Source organism: Choristoneura fumiferana, chromosome 5 (genome assembly GCF_025370935.1).
Source record: "Choristoneura fumiferana chromosome 5, NRCan_CFum_1, whole genome shotgun sequence".
Lineage (NCBI taxonomy): Eukaryota > Metazoa > Arthropoda > Insecta > Lepidoptera > Tortricidae > Choristoneura > Choristoneura fumiferana.
Genome location: NC_133476.1, coordinates 12,768,418 through 12,787,485, shown reverse-complemented (window position 1 = coordinate 12,787,485; position 19,068 = coordinate 12,768,418). Strand labels below are relative to the sequence as shown.

Sequence of the window (19,068 nt, the reverse complement as noted above, 5' to 3'; positions counted from 1 at the left end):
GGTTTAATAAGATGAGACTTTTTTGCAGTATTAAAAAATAAGTATGACTTATTTTACAAGAACTTTTAAGTTGAAATTACAATGCATGTTATGAGTATGAGATTTGTATTGTACCTACCTACTGGACACTTCTTCGTTCCGAATTCAAAACCTCTCTACTTACCGCTTTTTAACAATGTTTGGCATTCTTAATTTTTTGGTGACTTTTTAAAGATGTAATCGCGACTGTACGTATCATTTTTGAGTTAAGGGTTTTAAATGTGATTATTATATTTTTTCTTAATAATCGGATTATATTTAAAAATTGTGTTTGTTTTGTAAACAGGTAGGTATACATAAGTGGTTTTATTCTTATGTTATATTTAAATTGTTCTCGCTGCTGAGGTGAAAATTTGTATGTGTCACACGAGACCAAAGTTTTTTTGCATCTCGTGTGTTTGAATCCCTTGCTATCGCTCGTGATTCAATTATAGGATCCTTCGCTTACTCGGGATTCAAAATCAACACTCGCAACAAAAAACAATTTTGCTATCTTGTTGCACAAATAACTATTTACGTATTTTAGTCGCATTTTCAAAACGTGTCGAATAAATAAGTTTTTCAAGTATGGCGGCACTTTTTCCCTCAACTAGAAGTATGGAAAATATAATAACGGTCACATTTTATCAAATACTTTCTAAAAATCCAAATGCAATACTGGTACAAATTATGGCGGCCATTTGGAACCGCCAGAAAAGTACGGCATGGTGTATTTCGTGAATGGCTACTCGACACATTTATTTGGGTTAGGAATGCAACTTGTTTATTAATACACGGGTGTTGAGTAGAGTTAGCTGCACGTATGCACGAGTCGATGCAGAGCAGCAGCGCAGAGTGGGCCAAGCCCAGACGGTCCCCGGCTGACAGTGGACTCAATCTCTAAATAGCATTCACCTAATTGCATTCCGACACGGTACTAGCCAACATAAATACGTACAAATATAAATAAATAGGCACATTAACAACACCGATATTTACAATTTTAGCTTTCTCACCCAAAGTGGGAACTGATCCATTTTTAGCCTGAATATCTGGATGGATTGTCAGAAAAATACAAGATGCATTACAGGTATTGCCAAACCAAATTTATACATAATAATATTAGATGTTTAGTTCCAAATAGTGATGCATGATATGAATTTATGTTAGGTATTAAGCTTACTTACTGTTAGGTACTGTTGGAGGTTTCTTTGTCTGAACTCTCGCTGTCGCATTATTAACCTGGTTTGGAAGTAAACACAAGATCAGAATGTTTCTTACAAATAAAATAAGATGACAGTAATACTAAATTGACTGACTTTGATTACAAATTAAAGATTCGAAAAGATTACACTAGTTCTAGTAATTAAAATTAAATTCTACAAAATTATAATATTTTCAGTGATCAGTGGCCTTTGTGTGGTGCTCGAAACCACAAGAAACACAACGTGCTTTGACTTTGAATAAGGTGTTTTCTTTTAGAGTATGTGGAGTTTTGGGATTCGAACCCACCACAATATTTAGTTAGGTAGGTAATAAAAAATAACTCTTTGATCGATTTAGTAAATACAGTCAGTCAATTTCGTGTCAAATGTCTCATTATTTTACGTAAATAAAATAAACATAATGAAAAAAAGTATTGGAGATGCATAATTGACAGATATTTAAATGTAACAAAAAACAAAGACATTTGACACATTTTGTGTTAGATAAAAGGGAAATCAGGAGGTATTAGTTATTTTTCGTCGGGTTTCAGTTAGAAGGGAGATTCGTGAATAACAACGTTTAATGCCATTCAGTCGCCGAAATCATTGTTAGTGCTTCGAATATTTTTTTAGAATGTATAGATAGAATTTAACCAAAATTTTTACTTGTAGTCTTACCTCTGTGGCATTGGGACGATACGGTTCGTTCTACAGACAGTTCTCTGTGAGAGTCTCTCTTTCGATCGGCATTTTAAATGACCGTCTAGAGAGTAAAGGGATAAAATAAATAAGGTTTTTATGTGGATTAGACGTCGGCATACTTAGTGGTAATGTGCGGGGCCGGGGCGGCGCCGCGCTAGCATGACAGTAACTACAGAGCAGACGAGCGCAGGTGGCGGTTGCGGTGGCGCGTGGCGGGCGTGGGCGGAGGGAGCGGGATGTTAAACGTTACATAGTGCTACGGTACAGATGGTAATTGAGTCATGCACACCTCTATCTTTCTGCCCTCAACCACGGTGCCGTGAAGACGCTCTCGTGCTCGCTCCGCATCACCACTATTTGCGAATGTTACAAAACCGAATCCCTGCATGCAAGACAGACAAAACATGCATTAAAAACAGCGTCGCTCAAAAAACAACGTGCAACAAAAATTAACATTTATGCATTGCATATTCTTTATTCAAATATTCTAGTGAAAAAATCGAGAGGATATTAATTGATTTTATTACGTTGATACTTTGAGCGTATTCTAGCTGAATGGGTACACATAAGCGTTTGGATTAAAGTAAATTAATATGTCGCTCGACCTAGTAGTCTGTACTGTACTATTATTAGAAGGAGTGTTTGTATCAGTGTTCCAGCAGGTACATAAAGTTTCACACAATTATACTTCTCAGAGCTAGTCTTAGGTATACAAAGAGGTTCAACTATGAAACCTTTGGTGTGGTATGATAGCTGCGATTTGTTCCATTTTCATAATGACCTATCAAATTAACTTGTTACGCAGAAATAACAATTATCAAAGAAGTAAAATTGTAGGCATTATTTTTTTGTACACAGATAGGTCGGGTGTTTGATGATGATTAACAATTACGGTTTTACAAAATCCATAGGCTACTAACAAAAAAGACTAATAAATACATCACAAGTGTGCAAGTTTTGTACAGTGCCGAATGCTAACATTTTAATAACTCGTAAGCGTTTAAAACCGAAGCTGTTACTATTTTATCTCATTGTCCAATTCATTATTAAAATTTCACTAAACAGCAAAACGGAATTTTTAATCTTAATACAAGTACATACAATAAATCCATCAAAATGATCTGTATTAAACAGTCGTGCTAAGACAAGTTTACTACTGTTAATACAAACGGTGATAATCCATAGATACAAAAAGCAGCTAGCACAGCACACGGTACAGTGGAAGAGACGAGATGTGAAAGTGGCAAACAAGTTGCTGATTGTACGAAACGCTTACACTTATAAAAGCAATGACAGCTCTATTATTACCATTCTGAGTGCAAGTATTAAATAGTAAAAATATTTTTGGGCAGATAGAAAGAAACAATCTGTCTAGAGATGGCTAGATGCCATTCCGCGAGAGAGCTGCGGGGACGCGACACTCGTGATGTAAGCTCTCGGTTTTGATGACGGACACAAAACTCGATCGTACAGACCAGGAAGACACAAATGACATTCGAGATAAGCCAAACTAAGTGATGCACCCTAGATAAAGTAGTACTAGGAAACACGGAATGCTAACGTTATCGATTGACTAAGACAATAATCAGGACCAGCGAAATATACATGCCCAACACTAATGAAATACTTCATGTTCCCTGGTTAGGAAGCGTGTAATGGAACTGTTTATATTATTAAAGAGGACAAAAGTATTAAGATCACTATCAATCTAATAGACAGAATTAAATACTTCAGAATGAGTTCATCATCCAAACTACACGCATGTAAAAGTATTTTGACCTAAATAAGCCATTCAGGACTATGTGCTATGTTTGTAAAACTAGGATCACAATCAATGTACACACAACGATCGAAAATGCGAGTGCAGTTGGGACGATATAACATAATATTAGTGATGAATAATAGAGCTGTCCTGAAAATATGACTCAGAAAATCAGCTGTTAAAGTGACGATGCATCATTCTCTAATACTGCATATCCCAATGTGAGGCTTTGAAGAAAAATAAACTTGGAGCTATTATTTGTAAGAAGTAAATACTTTCTTTATGAGCGAGCATGGACTACTTTAGGGGCGGTCACCAAACTGACACAAGGAAAGCGATAAACACGAAAAAGCGGTCAATCCAATCAATTATTATAAAAAATCATTTCGATATTTTGTGTTTTAATTTTAAAGGGACTGACATTTACAGTGAGTTGTTTTTTGAGTATCAATGATTAAGGACAAAACATTTTTTCTATCAACAAATTATACTTACTATTGACTTTTACATATTTAACGTTGACCAAAAGTTATTAATAATTTAAAAAAATCTTAACGTTTGTGTCTCTATAAAAAGTACACAGTAAGCATAACCTGTTTATAGTATATCAGATAGTATTCAAGTCACAGATCAATGTAACAGTATTTTTATCCAATGAAAATTTACAATGCAATTAGAATACTGCACCAAACATTAAAACCAAGAATATGCTATGAGATAGAGAAGACTTAAACAATTAAGTTTAATACTAATTTAAGCCCATTTGCCTTTACGTGTAAGCCCAAAATAAATTGGTTATAGGTATCATAATATCAAAAGGCCATGAAAAATGATTTGTTATTGAAAGGGGAATTTAAAGATTAACTTTATAATTATTGTTCTTGTTTGGGCAGCAATTACTGATAAAGAAATATAGTGCTAAAATCTGTGGCAATAAATATTATGTCATTTACCTAAACATATTTTTAATTTCCAAGGAATTGCCATAATTATTATATTGCCATAGTTTTGAAACATTTTGACCGTGAACTACTGGAAGATGGGTAGTCTCATTCGGAAAATTTAAATACGTTTATTTTACTATATGCCACAACACACATAAACACTACTTTAGGCACTTCCAATAGTTCACAACTATACTGAAACATCTAAGTACACAGAGAACACAATTATCTAAAACATAATTAAGGCTAGGTTTGTAAAGAAGTTGGATATATTAAATTTGTAAATAACAAAAAACAGTAAAATTATATTTGTAGCTTTTTTGCTAATGGATCTTATTACAATCCCGCCAAGCGTTCTGAGTGTACGAATCGTTTCACAGTATGTAAAGGTAATAAATAGAAGTAGCCACACTGAAATCTCTATCGGATTTCAGAGAGCCACTTCAAACATCTTTTTTTTGCTTCAACACATCTCTTACCTTGGAACCACGTTCGTTGAAGATTATTTCTACATCAAGTATTGTGCCATATTGCTGAAATGTAAAACGTTTAAAATTAAAATTTTGATTTCACGTCTACAAATAAAAAACAAATGTTTTGTACATGCCGTGCTGTTGCTAGTGTATACGGTAGGTGCTCTACGTACCCCAAACATGTTTCTGAGATCAGGGTCTCTAAATCTGAAGGGTATGTTGGAGACGTGTAACCGCTTGGGCTGGGAGGCTTGTGAGACGGGGACGAGAGCCTTGTCGGGGTTGGCCACGGCGTTGGCGTTGGCGACGGCGGCGCTGGCGGCGGCGGCGGCGGCGTGCACGGCCGCGGCTTGCTGCGCCACCGCTACCGCCGCAGCCTGCTGCGCTACTGCAGCGGCCACGCTTACGGGCGTGCTCTCTTCCGCTGAATCAACGTCGCTTTGCTGCAAACGTTTACACACATACATTAACAACAATACACAGAAAAAAAACCTTCCTAATATTTTTCTTTCCATTCTAAAAGGCAGGAAAGGTGTCTCAAGTGTGATAGGCGTGTTTTTTGGAGCGTCGGCGATAGCTTAAAATCATGTGACATTTTATTGTTTGTTCGCCTTTGGTTTTATTGCCTCGCTTTAAAACTTCAAAAACAACGATAGTACGTAAATAACAGTACTTTTATGATCAATTCTGCAATCATTACATATTTCTAATTATACAATTTTTATTAAAGTACACTTTTTAGTACCAGAAAACAGAACAATAAGAAAAGTTTAAACAAGTAAGTATTTGTTTTTATAATGTTTATGCAAAATAAACTCACCGAGCTGTTGTTTTGATTGTCTATGGTATTAGGTGGATGCGGTTGAGGCGGTGGTTGTGGTGAAAAGTTTGCGGGTGGTAGCGGCGCTGGTGGTGGTGGTCCTTCGCTCTTGACAAGCGGAGGCTGCGGAGGCGCCGCGGGACCGCTGGCCTCAGCTTTGACAATGGCCATCGCGTCGCCATTGGCGGCAAACTGGGCCGCCGCGGCTGCAGCCGCCGCCGCCGCCGGGAACGGGGCCGCCATACCCGTCCCCACCATGTGCTGGAATACACACGGACAATTTCGTCAGTAATGAGTAGGTAAACAATACACCACGTACAAAAATGCCAAATTAGTTTATTTTTATTAAAGTTTGCTCCATCCATATAAATTTGCAGCATCCATATAAATTGGTTAAGTATTTATTTACGTTTTTCTGTAATAAAATACATTACAAATACATATTCTATATAGAACATCACGAATCAGTACAATAAATTTACAAAGAGACAAAATGCAGGAAGGCAATAATTACCTACTCGTCGATATTAATTGCATACCTATTGATTCTCATTGTGTATTTCAAAGCAAATTCGGAATATCAGGGAACTTTAATATAAATATTGATTAAAAAAATATATATATCCCAGAAAAACTGCTCTTAATGAATTGACAAACATAGTGTCGATTGACCTAGCTTTGAGTGATAAAAATATAAATGTACTATAAAATATAACAAGACATTGATAGATTTACATCATGAAGGATTCTAGACAGTAATAAAAAATCATCATAAAACACAGAAGAATGTAGATCAAGCACGTTGATTTTCATGAAGGCGACGTTGTTATGTCGAAGAATTTATAGTCATTTCATTTCAGGGACGTGGTCAACACTAATTCTGTCGCAATAAATATGTACAGCCGTTTATAGTTGACGTTTCTGGGCTGCGAATCGAAATATTGACACATAGAGAACTCGTGCCAACCCACGAGTCGCATTCGATCTCGAGTAGGGAGCCGTCAGTCACCACCAATCAACGCAAAACCCCCGGCGGCTGAACAACAACGTACGAGTTTTCTTTCCATATCGATCTTCGATATACGTTTCACAAATGTTCACTCAGCGGAATAACGCAAAACAGCTTGCGAACAATTACCCCGAAAATATTTAAGTATCGAATCGATATCACAAAAGCGGCTTTTACAACGTAGGCACAATTGCTTTTATTTTACGTCCGAAACGCCTGCCGGGGCCAAATTAAATTGCGAGTGAAGTCTCACGCGGCAGGACACCCTCCTGCTTTGTTACTGCTGAATTTAAACAGAATTGGGACGTGATAACTTTCATCCTTTACTCGAAATGGATACCTACTTATTTTAACCAACAATTCCCATTAAATTTATATTATATAAGTACCTTAATTTACTTGAAGTTAAATGAGTTTTTTTTTATATATATATAAGAGGGGGGAAAACGAGCAGACGGGTTACCTGATGGAGAGCGATCACCGTCGCCCATGGACACCCGCAACTCGAGGGGAATCACAGGTGCGTTGCCGACCCTTTGACTTTATTATTATTTTTATAAAGCGGTAAATGAATACGAATGCTCATTTAAATATTATTTGGAGCAGTTTGTATTTAAATTATTCCTGTACTGTAGTACGCAACCATACCCATACATGCAGTAGGTTCAGATATCTATAACAATTTTACAAAATGTCTTGTTGTATAGTCTATTTCAAAAGTAATAATACGGCGTACAATATTAAATAATAAATATTAAGTGCTGTTTGCTATAGGTACGGCTCTGTACCGGAAACGAGAAAATTAGGAAGTGGTTATTGAGCGCAATTGCGTGCGTAAGTAACTCGCTAAAAGCGCACTTGATGGGCGAGTTGAACCAAACATGTGCATTACTTTACCATTGATAATGAGATATCATTATATTAATTACATATATTTCTGGAGAGGCAGGAATATTAAGAATTTAGATTATGCGTGTTCCTAATTAAATTGGAGGTTTATTTCGCATTTTGGTGATACAACTACTTATGCACTTTAGAAATATTAGTTGCAATGCAAGAATGGATTTATATCCTTGTTTTACCATCAAATTATAATATAGGCGATTTCGCATTTTTTACATGCTTTTATATTAACTTCACTTGAATTACTTATATATCCATGAACGTAAAATTGTTGACTCCCTGGTTGAACAATACTGTTTTGTTATAGGTACATTAGATTATCTTTAAGTAAAAGCTTTCAAAGTGAAATGATTATTTTATTTTCTCGTTCGTGCGTGTATCGTGTGTACAACTAAGCTCGCGCTGAATTACGGCCACTCAGTTTATTTATGTGACGTCAGAATTTTGGGCCATAAACATTTTTTGGTACGTTACGTACCTATACAATAGCACAGCTCTTTGTTTATTAATTATTGGCCTTTACTTCGGCTTCGGTCGCGCGGATCGGACAGTTAAATTCAAACTCCGAAACATTACAAAATTCCCATGAGAATTCTCAAAAGTTACATAGTATCCTTCATTTTCCTAAGTTGCATGAAGAACACCCGTGGAAAAACTTACGATTTAGCGGCTTTATTTTAATTTTATTATTTTATATCCCTACATTCGATCCCGTGGCATGGGAATATCGGAGTAAGTACTACATATTATTTCAAAGACTCAGCTACATGCATACCAAATTTTATCCAAATCCGTCCAGATGTTTTAGCGTGAAAGAGTAACAAAAACACGTACACACGCACGCACAAACTACATGACAAATAAACTTTCTCATTTATATTAACTACTAGTAGGAATTATTATATTAGATGGGTTAATGGAGCCGGCTGGATTGCCTATCTTATTATTGTTCCCACATTTCATACGTATAATATGGTGTCTTCTTAGATGACTTCTTTACGAGTATTTTCTCGCATTCAATATCTTTCATTAATAGTTAATTTAATAAGTCTAGCCTTCTCTACGTTAAGATTATACGTTCAGTTTAGTACAGTCGCCAGCACCAATATTTGACACAACAAGCGTGCATAAAATATCTTATTCGATAAGACTCTATTTCCAGGGCCGGAAGGACGTGTCAGTTATTTTTGCACGCTCTGCTGTGGCAGACATTAATGCTGGTGACTGTACATACCTATTCTTGCAAAGAGGATTTTAAATTAAAACATTTACTACCAATAAAAATAATAGCGACGTTTCACTATATTATTCAAATCTCAACATAAGAACAATAAAACTCGTTTAAATGTTTCCGTCATTTATTTTACTGCCGACCTCGCTTAGCACGTTTAGGATAGACCTACCCAAATTCTTAAGACTTCAGTCACAAAGCTCGCTCAACTGAGAAAAAATAACAAATATTGTATAAGCCTCCGTGGAGTCATTCAAATAAAATTGACATCGGTAATAAGAAACTGCTTCCTTTATACATGATACATAGTACATTGAAATAAATTCAATGCATACCTAGTCGTTTTCAACAGCGGGTAATAAAATGTCACTTTATCATGTTTTATTCGCAGTACAAGCCGGACAATATCGATACCGTTAAAAGCCTAAAGGGTGGGTGGGGGCCTGGGAGAAGAGTTCTTTAAAAGAGATATTATTAATCGTTGCTCCACAAAGCGGGTTTCTCGCAGCTCTTCATTGCTGCTATTCTTCACGTCGTAGCCCTCGTCAGGACTGAGCTTACACTCCTGCATTCCCACGGTTAAATCCCTATCTTCGCAACACAATACAATCCGTTGTACGTATACCTTTTCTTATAAACTAATTTGTTACTGATACGCTTGCGCATGTTATTCGTCTAATAGCTATATCTCTCATTGTTAATAAACCTTGTTATAAAAGTGTTTCATCGGGGGAAATGTAATAAAGGCGACGAAATAATGAAAAGGCGTAAAGCAGGTAATATGCCATAACTACTATAACGACGCTTACGCTTACGACATTACTTTCGTGAGAGTCAATAAAGACGAGCATAGGGTTATAATGCTTTAGCAGGCGAAAGAAAATAATAGGTAAAAGGATTATATCTAGTCGTAGGTATAAATAATCCGGGGCGACGGAGGGCATATAGAGTGCAGAGTCGACTCTTCCGCGTACCAAGAGCTCTCTACTCTTGTTAGCTCTAATTGTTCACTGAGACACTGGTGAGCAGGCGCTACTGGCGACCTGACAGTCCAGAATTATAATGTCGCTCTTTTGTTAGCATAGCATTAAAGCATTCCCTAAGATCGTAGTGATATTTATGGAACCATAACCAGACAATGGACGTGACTCATACTCAACACTCCGTGGAGCTACTGTGTACGTGTTAGGAATACACAAAAATAACCGGGATTTCAAAAATTAAGCTCTTTCACATGCAAAGTTAAAAAAAGACAGAATTGTGTACGCCATGTCAAGTAGGATATGTCGACGTACATAAGCAATAAAAAAATGATCATTTGATGGTGGAACATCTTTAGCGAACTCTATAACTATAAATACAAAAGGTCATTAAAATTTTACGTCGCTCAAACTATAATGGTCGCGGCAAACACTTTGAGCTACTCACTTAAAAGCTGCAATGCCCATTACATGTGGTACGCCACCGTCCAGTCATATCCGGCGGGCAGAGCTGTCGCGTAAACAAACTGACTTTTTATAGAGCGAGTCTGCGATTCGTCTTGCACCCAAACACCAGGCTTCTTAATAAGAATCTGCTCACACAGACGTTAGCGTCCGGGCTATTCCAAGACTTCACGCATGGCAACATAGCCTTAACTAACTAATGTAAACATAAACTTATATGTTCGACAACACATGTAAGCGTTTGTTTTATTTATAGTATGTTTGAATTTAGCTTCACACAAGACCTTTCGTTCGACACAAAAACAAAGTAACTGCGCATAGGCATAAACAATTTAATCCACTTGATGTAGGTTTCATTGAAAGAATGTTAATTTTTAGGTAGGTATATTTTCTATTCGTGTGGCTTCGTTAACACATTTCGGTGAAATCACAGTTATGGTTCAGTTTTTCGTGAACGTTTCAGCCATTATTGCAGTCGCACTCTCCCAAAAGAAAAATACTTTTTCTCAAAAATGACCGTAAAAGTTGACATTATTCTTTACATATCAGAAGGTGAAGTGCATAGTTTATGGTCAGCGAAAAATTAAAAAGTTAAAAAGATTGCAGGCGCGCTAGCTCGACAATAATGAATTAGCGCGCCTGCAATTAGTCACTTTTTTTTTTTAAGTTAAAAAGGCTATGGAAATTTTGGCACAAGTCGTATACAGCTAAGTCTAATGGCCGGTATCAGATATTTTGTTGGAACTCCGGACTTTTTCTATTGGGTCTGAAATAGCTTGTGGTGTTTTCGGTGGAAAAATACACCTGCAGTTTATTTTTAATGAAAAAAGGCGGGACAGCATAAGAAAAATATTGGACTAAAATTAAATTTTATAATATATTTTGAGAAAAAGTTTATACTATTTCAGAATTATTCACCATTTTTGAGAAAAGCTTTATATTAGTCTCGGCTGGAAAAGCAATTGCTGACTTACTCATACTCAGCCAGCAATTGCCTACTTCCAGACCACGACAATAATCTACTATTAAGTCTGTGGCAACCAAGCTCATAATGACGGCAATACATTTGTATTAGAATCCCGATTAGCTAATTCACATGCCAGTAGCGTATTTATAAAAGCTACTAAACGTGTACGGCGTATAAAATAGGTGTACAATCTAATTTAACGAAATTCGATACCTTCACTTATCCTAATCACTTTACAGAAGACAGCGGATACGAGAGGGTAAATTCATGAAGATTACTCGTAGAAGAAAAATAAAAGGGTTTTTATGAAAGAACTAGCCTGTTACCCGCGATTCCGTCCGCGTAGAAGTCGTTTATCGCTATCCCGTAGGAACTATTATATTTCCCGGGATAAAAATTATCCTATATCCTTTCCCGTAACACAAACTATCTGTGACCGAATTTCATCTAAATCGGTTAAGCGGTTTTGACGTGATGGAGTAACAAACAAACAAAAAAACCAACAAACAAACAAACTTACAAACTTTCGCATTTATAATATTAGTGGGATGTTAGAGAATGTCTCGCGATAAACGCTTTTATACTTAATAATTTCTATTATAACTTACTATATAGAGCGTATCGTGGTCTTACTTCATCATTTTTGTATTTAAGGAATAGGTTGAGTCTCTAAGCAGAGCAGAGGCATACCATGTCACGTTTCACAATTAGGTAATTACATCAAGAACAATTGAATGTAATTGAAGGCGACACAAGTCGGCTCTGGATTTAATGTCATGCGTCATCGACCCTGCTACAAAGCCGACGGCGGAGCTATGAATGAAAAATGTAGTTTGAAATTTTCAATCAGTGATCTGCTCAGGCGTTTACGGTATTTTCTAAGTACCCCATCAACACAGAGGATATGTGTTTCCAAAACTTTATCGGTAACTTTTAAGACAAAACCTTTTCATTAGTAACGGGCCAAAAGGCTCGAAACCAGTCTACTCGAAGGTACCTAGCTACTGATGCCTAATGAGAAAAGTTGAGTAGTAAGTTGAAACGCGTTTACCTTACCTAGGCAGCGTAGGCTACGCTTAATATCTACATACACGTTTATAAAGTACAATTTCCAACATAAATATTACAAATATTTTTTTTATCTTCATACATACATATACCTACATCATATCAAGCCACATTAATGAGTAGATAATAGGGTATAGTTGGGGTCACCGACAAGGGACCTTGCTTACGACTTACGATAATTTCAAGAGGAGACATATGTATTGACACATCGATAGCAGCTATTTACAAGTTCAACGACTATTACATTTATACGTCTACGCACGGCATAAGTACTTTATTTTTTACTTACTCGAACTATAATAAGGTTTTATGCAAACGAGTTTGTTTACGTGGGGTAAAAACGTAACCGTCAAGTTATTGCTGACATTTTACAAGAAACATTGGAATAACAAAGCCACAGGAGAAAAATCTTAAGAACTCCTTATTACAGCGTTATTTGAATGCGGAATGCGGTTCTCAACCGCGCAATGTTAGATTAATGACATGGGATGGGGGCTTTTGGGAACGCGTAGGTGCAGTCCCCTTCTCTCTCCCCCAACCACCCAGCGTCCCCGGGCACTCCTTCATCACTGAACAGATGCTGGATTTTGTAAACACAAACATAGACCCGCCAAGCAGCGATAATAAAACTTACTCCCTATCAAGCATACATGTAAAGACTTGATGTTTATATTAGGGATGAACCTACTTCAATATTTAATTTGTAAATGCTGTATTGGATTTTAAAATTACTTCGAAAAGTAATGTGAAATTTACAGGTATCGAATGAAACCAACAGTAGTTACTTAGGGCGAGCAAAGAAGGCAACGTAAAGAAAGAGGTGCACAATATGAGCTAGTTAACGTACACCATGACAATGTGTGCATTATTCTATTCTGTAACAGTGTTCAAACTTTAAAACACGGTTTAAAATACATACATACATAAATATATACTCGTACGTCCTCTACTCTTAAGCTTGACGTCAAAATAAAAAGGTACTATCAGCCAAATAAGTTTCAAGTTGACAGACAGACATGTTTATTGATATTGTTATTAAGACATGCAAACGATTATCAACTTTAGTGTGGTAGACCACATATTTGGTTGATGGTACATTGCATTCGTTGTAAGAATTATAATACCGCACACAAAGCCTGACAGTTATTTAATATTTTACAATTTGAGTCGGCGTGCGGAGGATTTGCTTCGGGGACCAGGTTTTTTCCATTTAGTTTCAGCTGAATTTCTTTCTGGGTATATTATTTTATATTAATATTCAACAGTTTGCAGCGATGCTACGTGACCGGGGGAGTATTTACAGTGCTTAGCGGAGCGCGCAGCCTTGGCGGCCGGGCGCAGGCAGCACCCTCGTGTCGGTAGACTGCCACACCGGCATGCATATGGATGATTTGCTTATATTTGCGAGAAAAGGATTATCGGCTTTAGTTTTACTTGGTTTATAAAGATTGTTTTATTAAATTTAGCAAATTACTGGAAAACAGAAATTAAAAGCTTCCTGCCTTTTACATAAATCAGACTCAATTAAATCAAAGTAAGTAGTTTTTTCGACGTTTTTTATAAAAGACCTTTCAATCAAGAGTTTTTTATCTCTTCACTGAACTTAAAAACTCACGATAAAGCAATAATTAAAGTTGTAGCTTTTAGAGATACACACAATTATAGTAGTGAACTTAATATAAACCCAAGAATGATTGGAAGCTCATCCGTGTAACACTGCACGACAATGGCGATGGGTGCTCAGGCCTCGCTCGTTAAATAGCTGAAATAGGTATCTTCCGGGCGCTGCCCGCTAGTCAGATCCCCGCGCGCGCGGTGCTTCTTGTTCGATCATTTGTCAATCTCATATTATTATCCTAGTCTCCCCCTACCCGTTGTTACTTTCTCTTTAGAATAGTTACATTACATATTGCATTAGTTTGTTATAAAATAATCCTTCATTAATTGCAGAAGTCATAATGTTCTATTCGTTGTGATGAATAATGAACGACGTTACAAAAGCAGCAAGTAAATTGAAACCAACGTTTAGATTTAATCAACAGTTTCAGTGAAGTTATCTTTATTTATGCTATTTGTTCAGATTGTGATTGCATAAGCCAAATTCATCTTTATTTATTTGATTTCCGATATGAGCAAAAATTGAAATATTCAATTGTGAGTGCCTTGCGGCGAGGTCCAACACCTCACGGGAATCGGTTTGGATTCGATTCGATCATCAATAATTCGCGGCTCCGCCCGCCACCCTAGCATTACCACCGTTCAACGAATACACGAATCAATAACGTGTGTAAGAATACCGATGTTATTATATTTATTACTAATGCAGCAGCATATTTATAAAATCAACAGCGTGCAAGTTGTTACTTTTAGCCAATGTTATTTTATATTATCTTACTAATTAGTTCGTGACTGTGAAGATTTTGTGGTGCGTGTGTATGGTTCTCTTTCACGCAAAAATGGATGAAGGTATTTGGATTAATTTGGATGAAATTACGTGCTTAAGCAGATTGTAGACGGATCTCGGAATAACACATAGGCCAATATTCTTACGGGACCAGAAATGAAATTGGAAGGCACGGGTGTTTTTCATGCAAAGAAAATTAAAGTCATCGTGCAATTTTTGGGAATTCCCATGGTCAGATAATATAATGATTAATGATTCTCGCGAGCGAAGCCGCGCGGCGCGGGTAAACCTCGTATCATGTAGAGTACACTATTGTCAACCCAATCCATGTTTTATCTAAGTATATAATAGTACTACTGGCATAAACGTTATTATTGTTTAAACGTTTGTTCCAGATGAACACCAAGCAATTTAAAGATAAAATGAGTTTCCCGTCGACTACCCGCGTGACACGACACTGTTAAAGAGTTCATAAAAGGTGTAAAAAAGAGCCCAGAGATATAAACATCACAATAACAAAGAAATTGCGCGTTCATGCAAAAGCTGTCTGTCACACTATATTTAGTTAAGTACTATTATATATTTAGTTTATACACAGCAATATATGTATGTGCTTATTTACTAACTATAGAATAGTATGTAAAACCGAATACCACAACCGCGTATACAAAGTATGTATGTATGTAAACTCTTTATTGTACAAAAGAAAATTAACAAAATACAACTGTCAAACTTTAAGATACTTGTACAAAGGCGGACTTATCCCAAAGTTTATGTGAGATTAGACTTTTTACGAGTAGTATACGTACTTAGCGTAGTGACAGTGACTCAAGAGTGACTGAGTATGAATGAAGCTAGAGGTTCCGAATTAATATTCCAGTAGGGCCACTTCTATGAGCAATACAGTAGGTACTTAAGTCATATAGTTTATCCATACAAGTTTATCCGTGTTTATCCGTGGCCTAGTACGTAGTGCCTATAGTTACAAGCTTAGAGCTAAAAATCATTCAGTATTGAATGAATTAAGACATAAATCGTGTCTAACTTGTACCCCTTAGATGTAGCCTAAAGTCCCTGAAACCATCAACTTGCGCGGTTTCGTTAACATCAGACAGAGGATCGGCAATTTGTAAAATCCGTAGACCATCAAACGGTCCGCTGTAGTTCAGTTTTTCCACGAAATATCTAATAAATAAAACTTTCGTCGAGGGAAAAGCGACACAATTTGATACCTACCTACGCTTTTTAGGGTTCCGTAGTCAAGTAGGAACCCTTATAATTGTAGTAGCCTTTACTGACCCATAACTCCGATCACGAAAATCATGCAGTCGAATTAAAATTCCGGGATTTTAGTAAATACCCTAGGGAATTCCCGACAAAATCATCGTAGTCCTCATTTACAATGTACGAAGCACATCCGTGCTTAAAACGGAATAAAATGTAGTTTGTGATTAGAGAAATCCAGCTATCTACGTATCAAATTTCAGCTAAATCTGTCCGAGCTGTTTGAGCCTGAAAATGTTACAAACGCACACACCGCACACACACACACACAAAACTTTTGCATTTATAATATTATTACGAAGTAGGATTCCTAGTAAAAGCCGTGGTGGCCTAGTAAAAGCCGTGGTGCCTAGTAAAAGCCGTGGTGGCCTAGAAAAGCCGTGGTGGCCTAGTAAAAGCCGTGGTGGCCTAGTAAAAGCCGTGGTGGCCTAGTAAAAGCCGTGGTGGCCTAGTAAAAGCCGTGGTGGCCTAGTGGTTTGACCTATCGCCTCTCAAACAGAGGGTCGTGGGTTCAAACCCCGGCTCGCACCTCTGAGTTTTTCGAAATTCATGTGCGGAATTCCATTTGAAATTTACCACGAGCTTTGCGGTGAAGGAAAACATCGTGAGGAAACCTGCACAAACCTGCGAAGCAATTCAATAGTGCGTGTGAAGTTCCCAATCCGCACTGGGCCCGCGTGGGAACTATGGCCCAAGCCCTCTTGTTCTGAGAGGAGGCCTGTGCCCAGCAGTGGACGTATATAGGCTGGGATGATGAGGATTCCCAAGAAACTATTGACCTGAACTAGATATTATTGAAACGTTATATATTATAATATTGCACATTGCACACCATTCGAATTCATATTTCGGCTATATATATATACATTTATACACAATATAGATACGCGTCAAAATGATGGAAGACCATGTTTAAGTGATCGATTGGTTCGTAATATAACAATTTAAGAAAATACTGGTTCTGAAAACGTCTTGTTTCTCTTTTTAAAAAAATATGGTTAGACTTCTAGATATGAATATCAGTGATATCTTCATAATATGTAGTCACTAGCTTTTGTCCGCGACTTCGTCCGCGTGGAATAGTAACTTTGGAAAGTATTTAATTTATTTAGGGTACCTATTCTGCCAATAATAGCACATAGAAACTTCTACGGTTTACTGAAAATAACCTATTTTAATACATTGCTTTATATCTAAACTATTTTTTTTGTTCTTCCATTCTTTGGTAAAACGTAAGTATTCTACCCTGCCAACACAAAATGACTAATTCTTCATAGTGAGCTCTTGACATCTTACGTCCTTTATTGTAAGTTAGGAGGGTAGGATTATAATTAAGACGGCATTCTTACTAAGCATTGCTACACATATTTCCGATAAATATACTTATAGTAAATTTGTTTGGAATTCCTTACGAACTTTCATCCCCATATTTTCAAGTAGGTATGAAAAATTTCGAAATTTGAAAAGAGCCGGAACGAATGTTTTTTAGGGTTCCGTACCTCAAAGGGAAAAAAATGGAACTCTTATAGGATGACTTTGCTGTCCGTCCGTCCGTCTGTCTGTCAAGACCCTTTATCCCGTAAACGTGCGGAGTATTTATCGAGTTGAAATTAAAACCCTAAACTCAAAAAAAGTTATAGGGTACTTCCGGCTGTCCTAGAAACTTAAATAAAGGAAGCTCTTATAGCAAATTTTATTCCCTTTATAGCAAAATAAGTAAGAAAAATCTGAAAATCATAATTTTTCATGTCTGTCTGTCTGTCTATGTTAATAAGCCATGTAAAATGACCCCACATTGCGTACATTTTGCTTATGAGCTTGGCTCTGCTAACACTTGATATTCATAAATACCTATGCACGGAACCCTTGATGCGCGAGTTCGAGTCGATTTTAACCAGTTTTTTTTTTGTTCTTATCGAATACCTAAACACAAAGATTAATCGATTTATCTGTGATAATGACGACGTTCCATATAATTTTTCATCCTATTTCATCCCCTCGCAGGTAAAATTTTCAAAAACCCTTGAACAAATATCTATTTATTTTTCAAAGTGCCCAAATGCCAAGTTTCATAAAGAACCATCGATTTATCTTCTACAATGTCGACCTTCATATAAACTTTCACCCCCACACAGGAAGAATTTAAAAAAATGCGCGAAAATATATCTATTTATCTCTTATCATGTGCCCAAATGCCAAGTTTCATAAAGAACCATCGATTTATCTTCGACAATGACGATCTTACATATATAAACTTTCACCCCCTATTCCACCCCCAAACAGGAAGAATTTTAAAAAACGCTCGAACAATTATTTATCTCTTATCACGTGCCCAAATACCAAGTTTCATAAAGAACCATCGATTTATCTTCGATAATGACGACCTTCCATATGAGCTTTCATCCCCTATTTCATCCCCACACAGGTCGAATTTTCAAAAAAGCTAAATCACATACCGACTTATTGCCAAGCCAAGTTTCATGGTTTTATTTCCGACAGCGACGAACTTCCACCATATAAACTTTCACCCCCTATTTCAACCCCTTAAAGCCTTTTTTTCGCGATAAAAGATAGCCTATGTTCTTTCCCATGGTCTATTCTATCTCTGTACCAAATTTCATCCAAATCGGTTCAGCGGTTTTTGCGTGAAAGCGTAACAGACAGACAGACAGACAGACAGAGTTACTTTCGCATTTATAATATTATATAGTATAGTATGGATTAATTCTACTAATATTACAAATGCCTAGGTTTGTGCATACGTGATAGCCGGATTTATGGAATAACACATAATGCTACTTTTTTATACCGATATTCTAAGTCTAAGACATGA

The 19,068-nt window shown here is 36.8% G+C and overlaps 1 protein-coding gene across 6 annotated transcripts in view; it reads right to left on the bottom strand.

Moving 5' to 3' along the window:
* The window catches only part of Rbfox1 (RNA-binding Fox protein 1), a 100,092-nt gene that overhangs the window by 16,146 nt on the left and 64,878 nt on the right, over window positions 1-19,068 (bottom strand). For all 6 annotated transcript variants that reach the window (XM_074087994.1, XM_074087995.1, XM_074087996.1 and 3 more), the window contains 5 exons: window positions 5,925-6,185; window positions 5,278-5,547; window positions 5,111-5,164; window positions 2,215-2,307; window positions 1,206-1,260 (listed from right to left, as the gene is read on the bottom strand). In XM_074087994.1, the coding sequence (XP_073944095.1) occupies window positions 1,206-1,260; window positions 2,215-2,307; window positions 5,111-5,164; window positions 5,278-5,547; window positions 5,925-6,182 (730 nt within the window). In that variant the 5' untranslated portion in view covers window positions 6,183-6,185. The remainder of the gene's footprint in view (window positions 1-1,205; window positions 1,261-2,214; window positions 2,308-5,110; window positions 5,165-5,277; window positions 5,548-5,924; window positions 6,186-19,068) is intronic.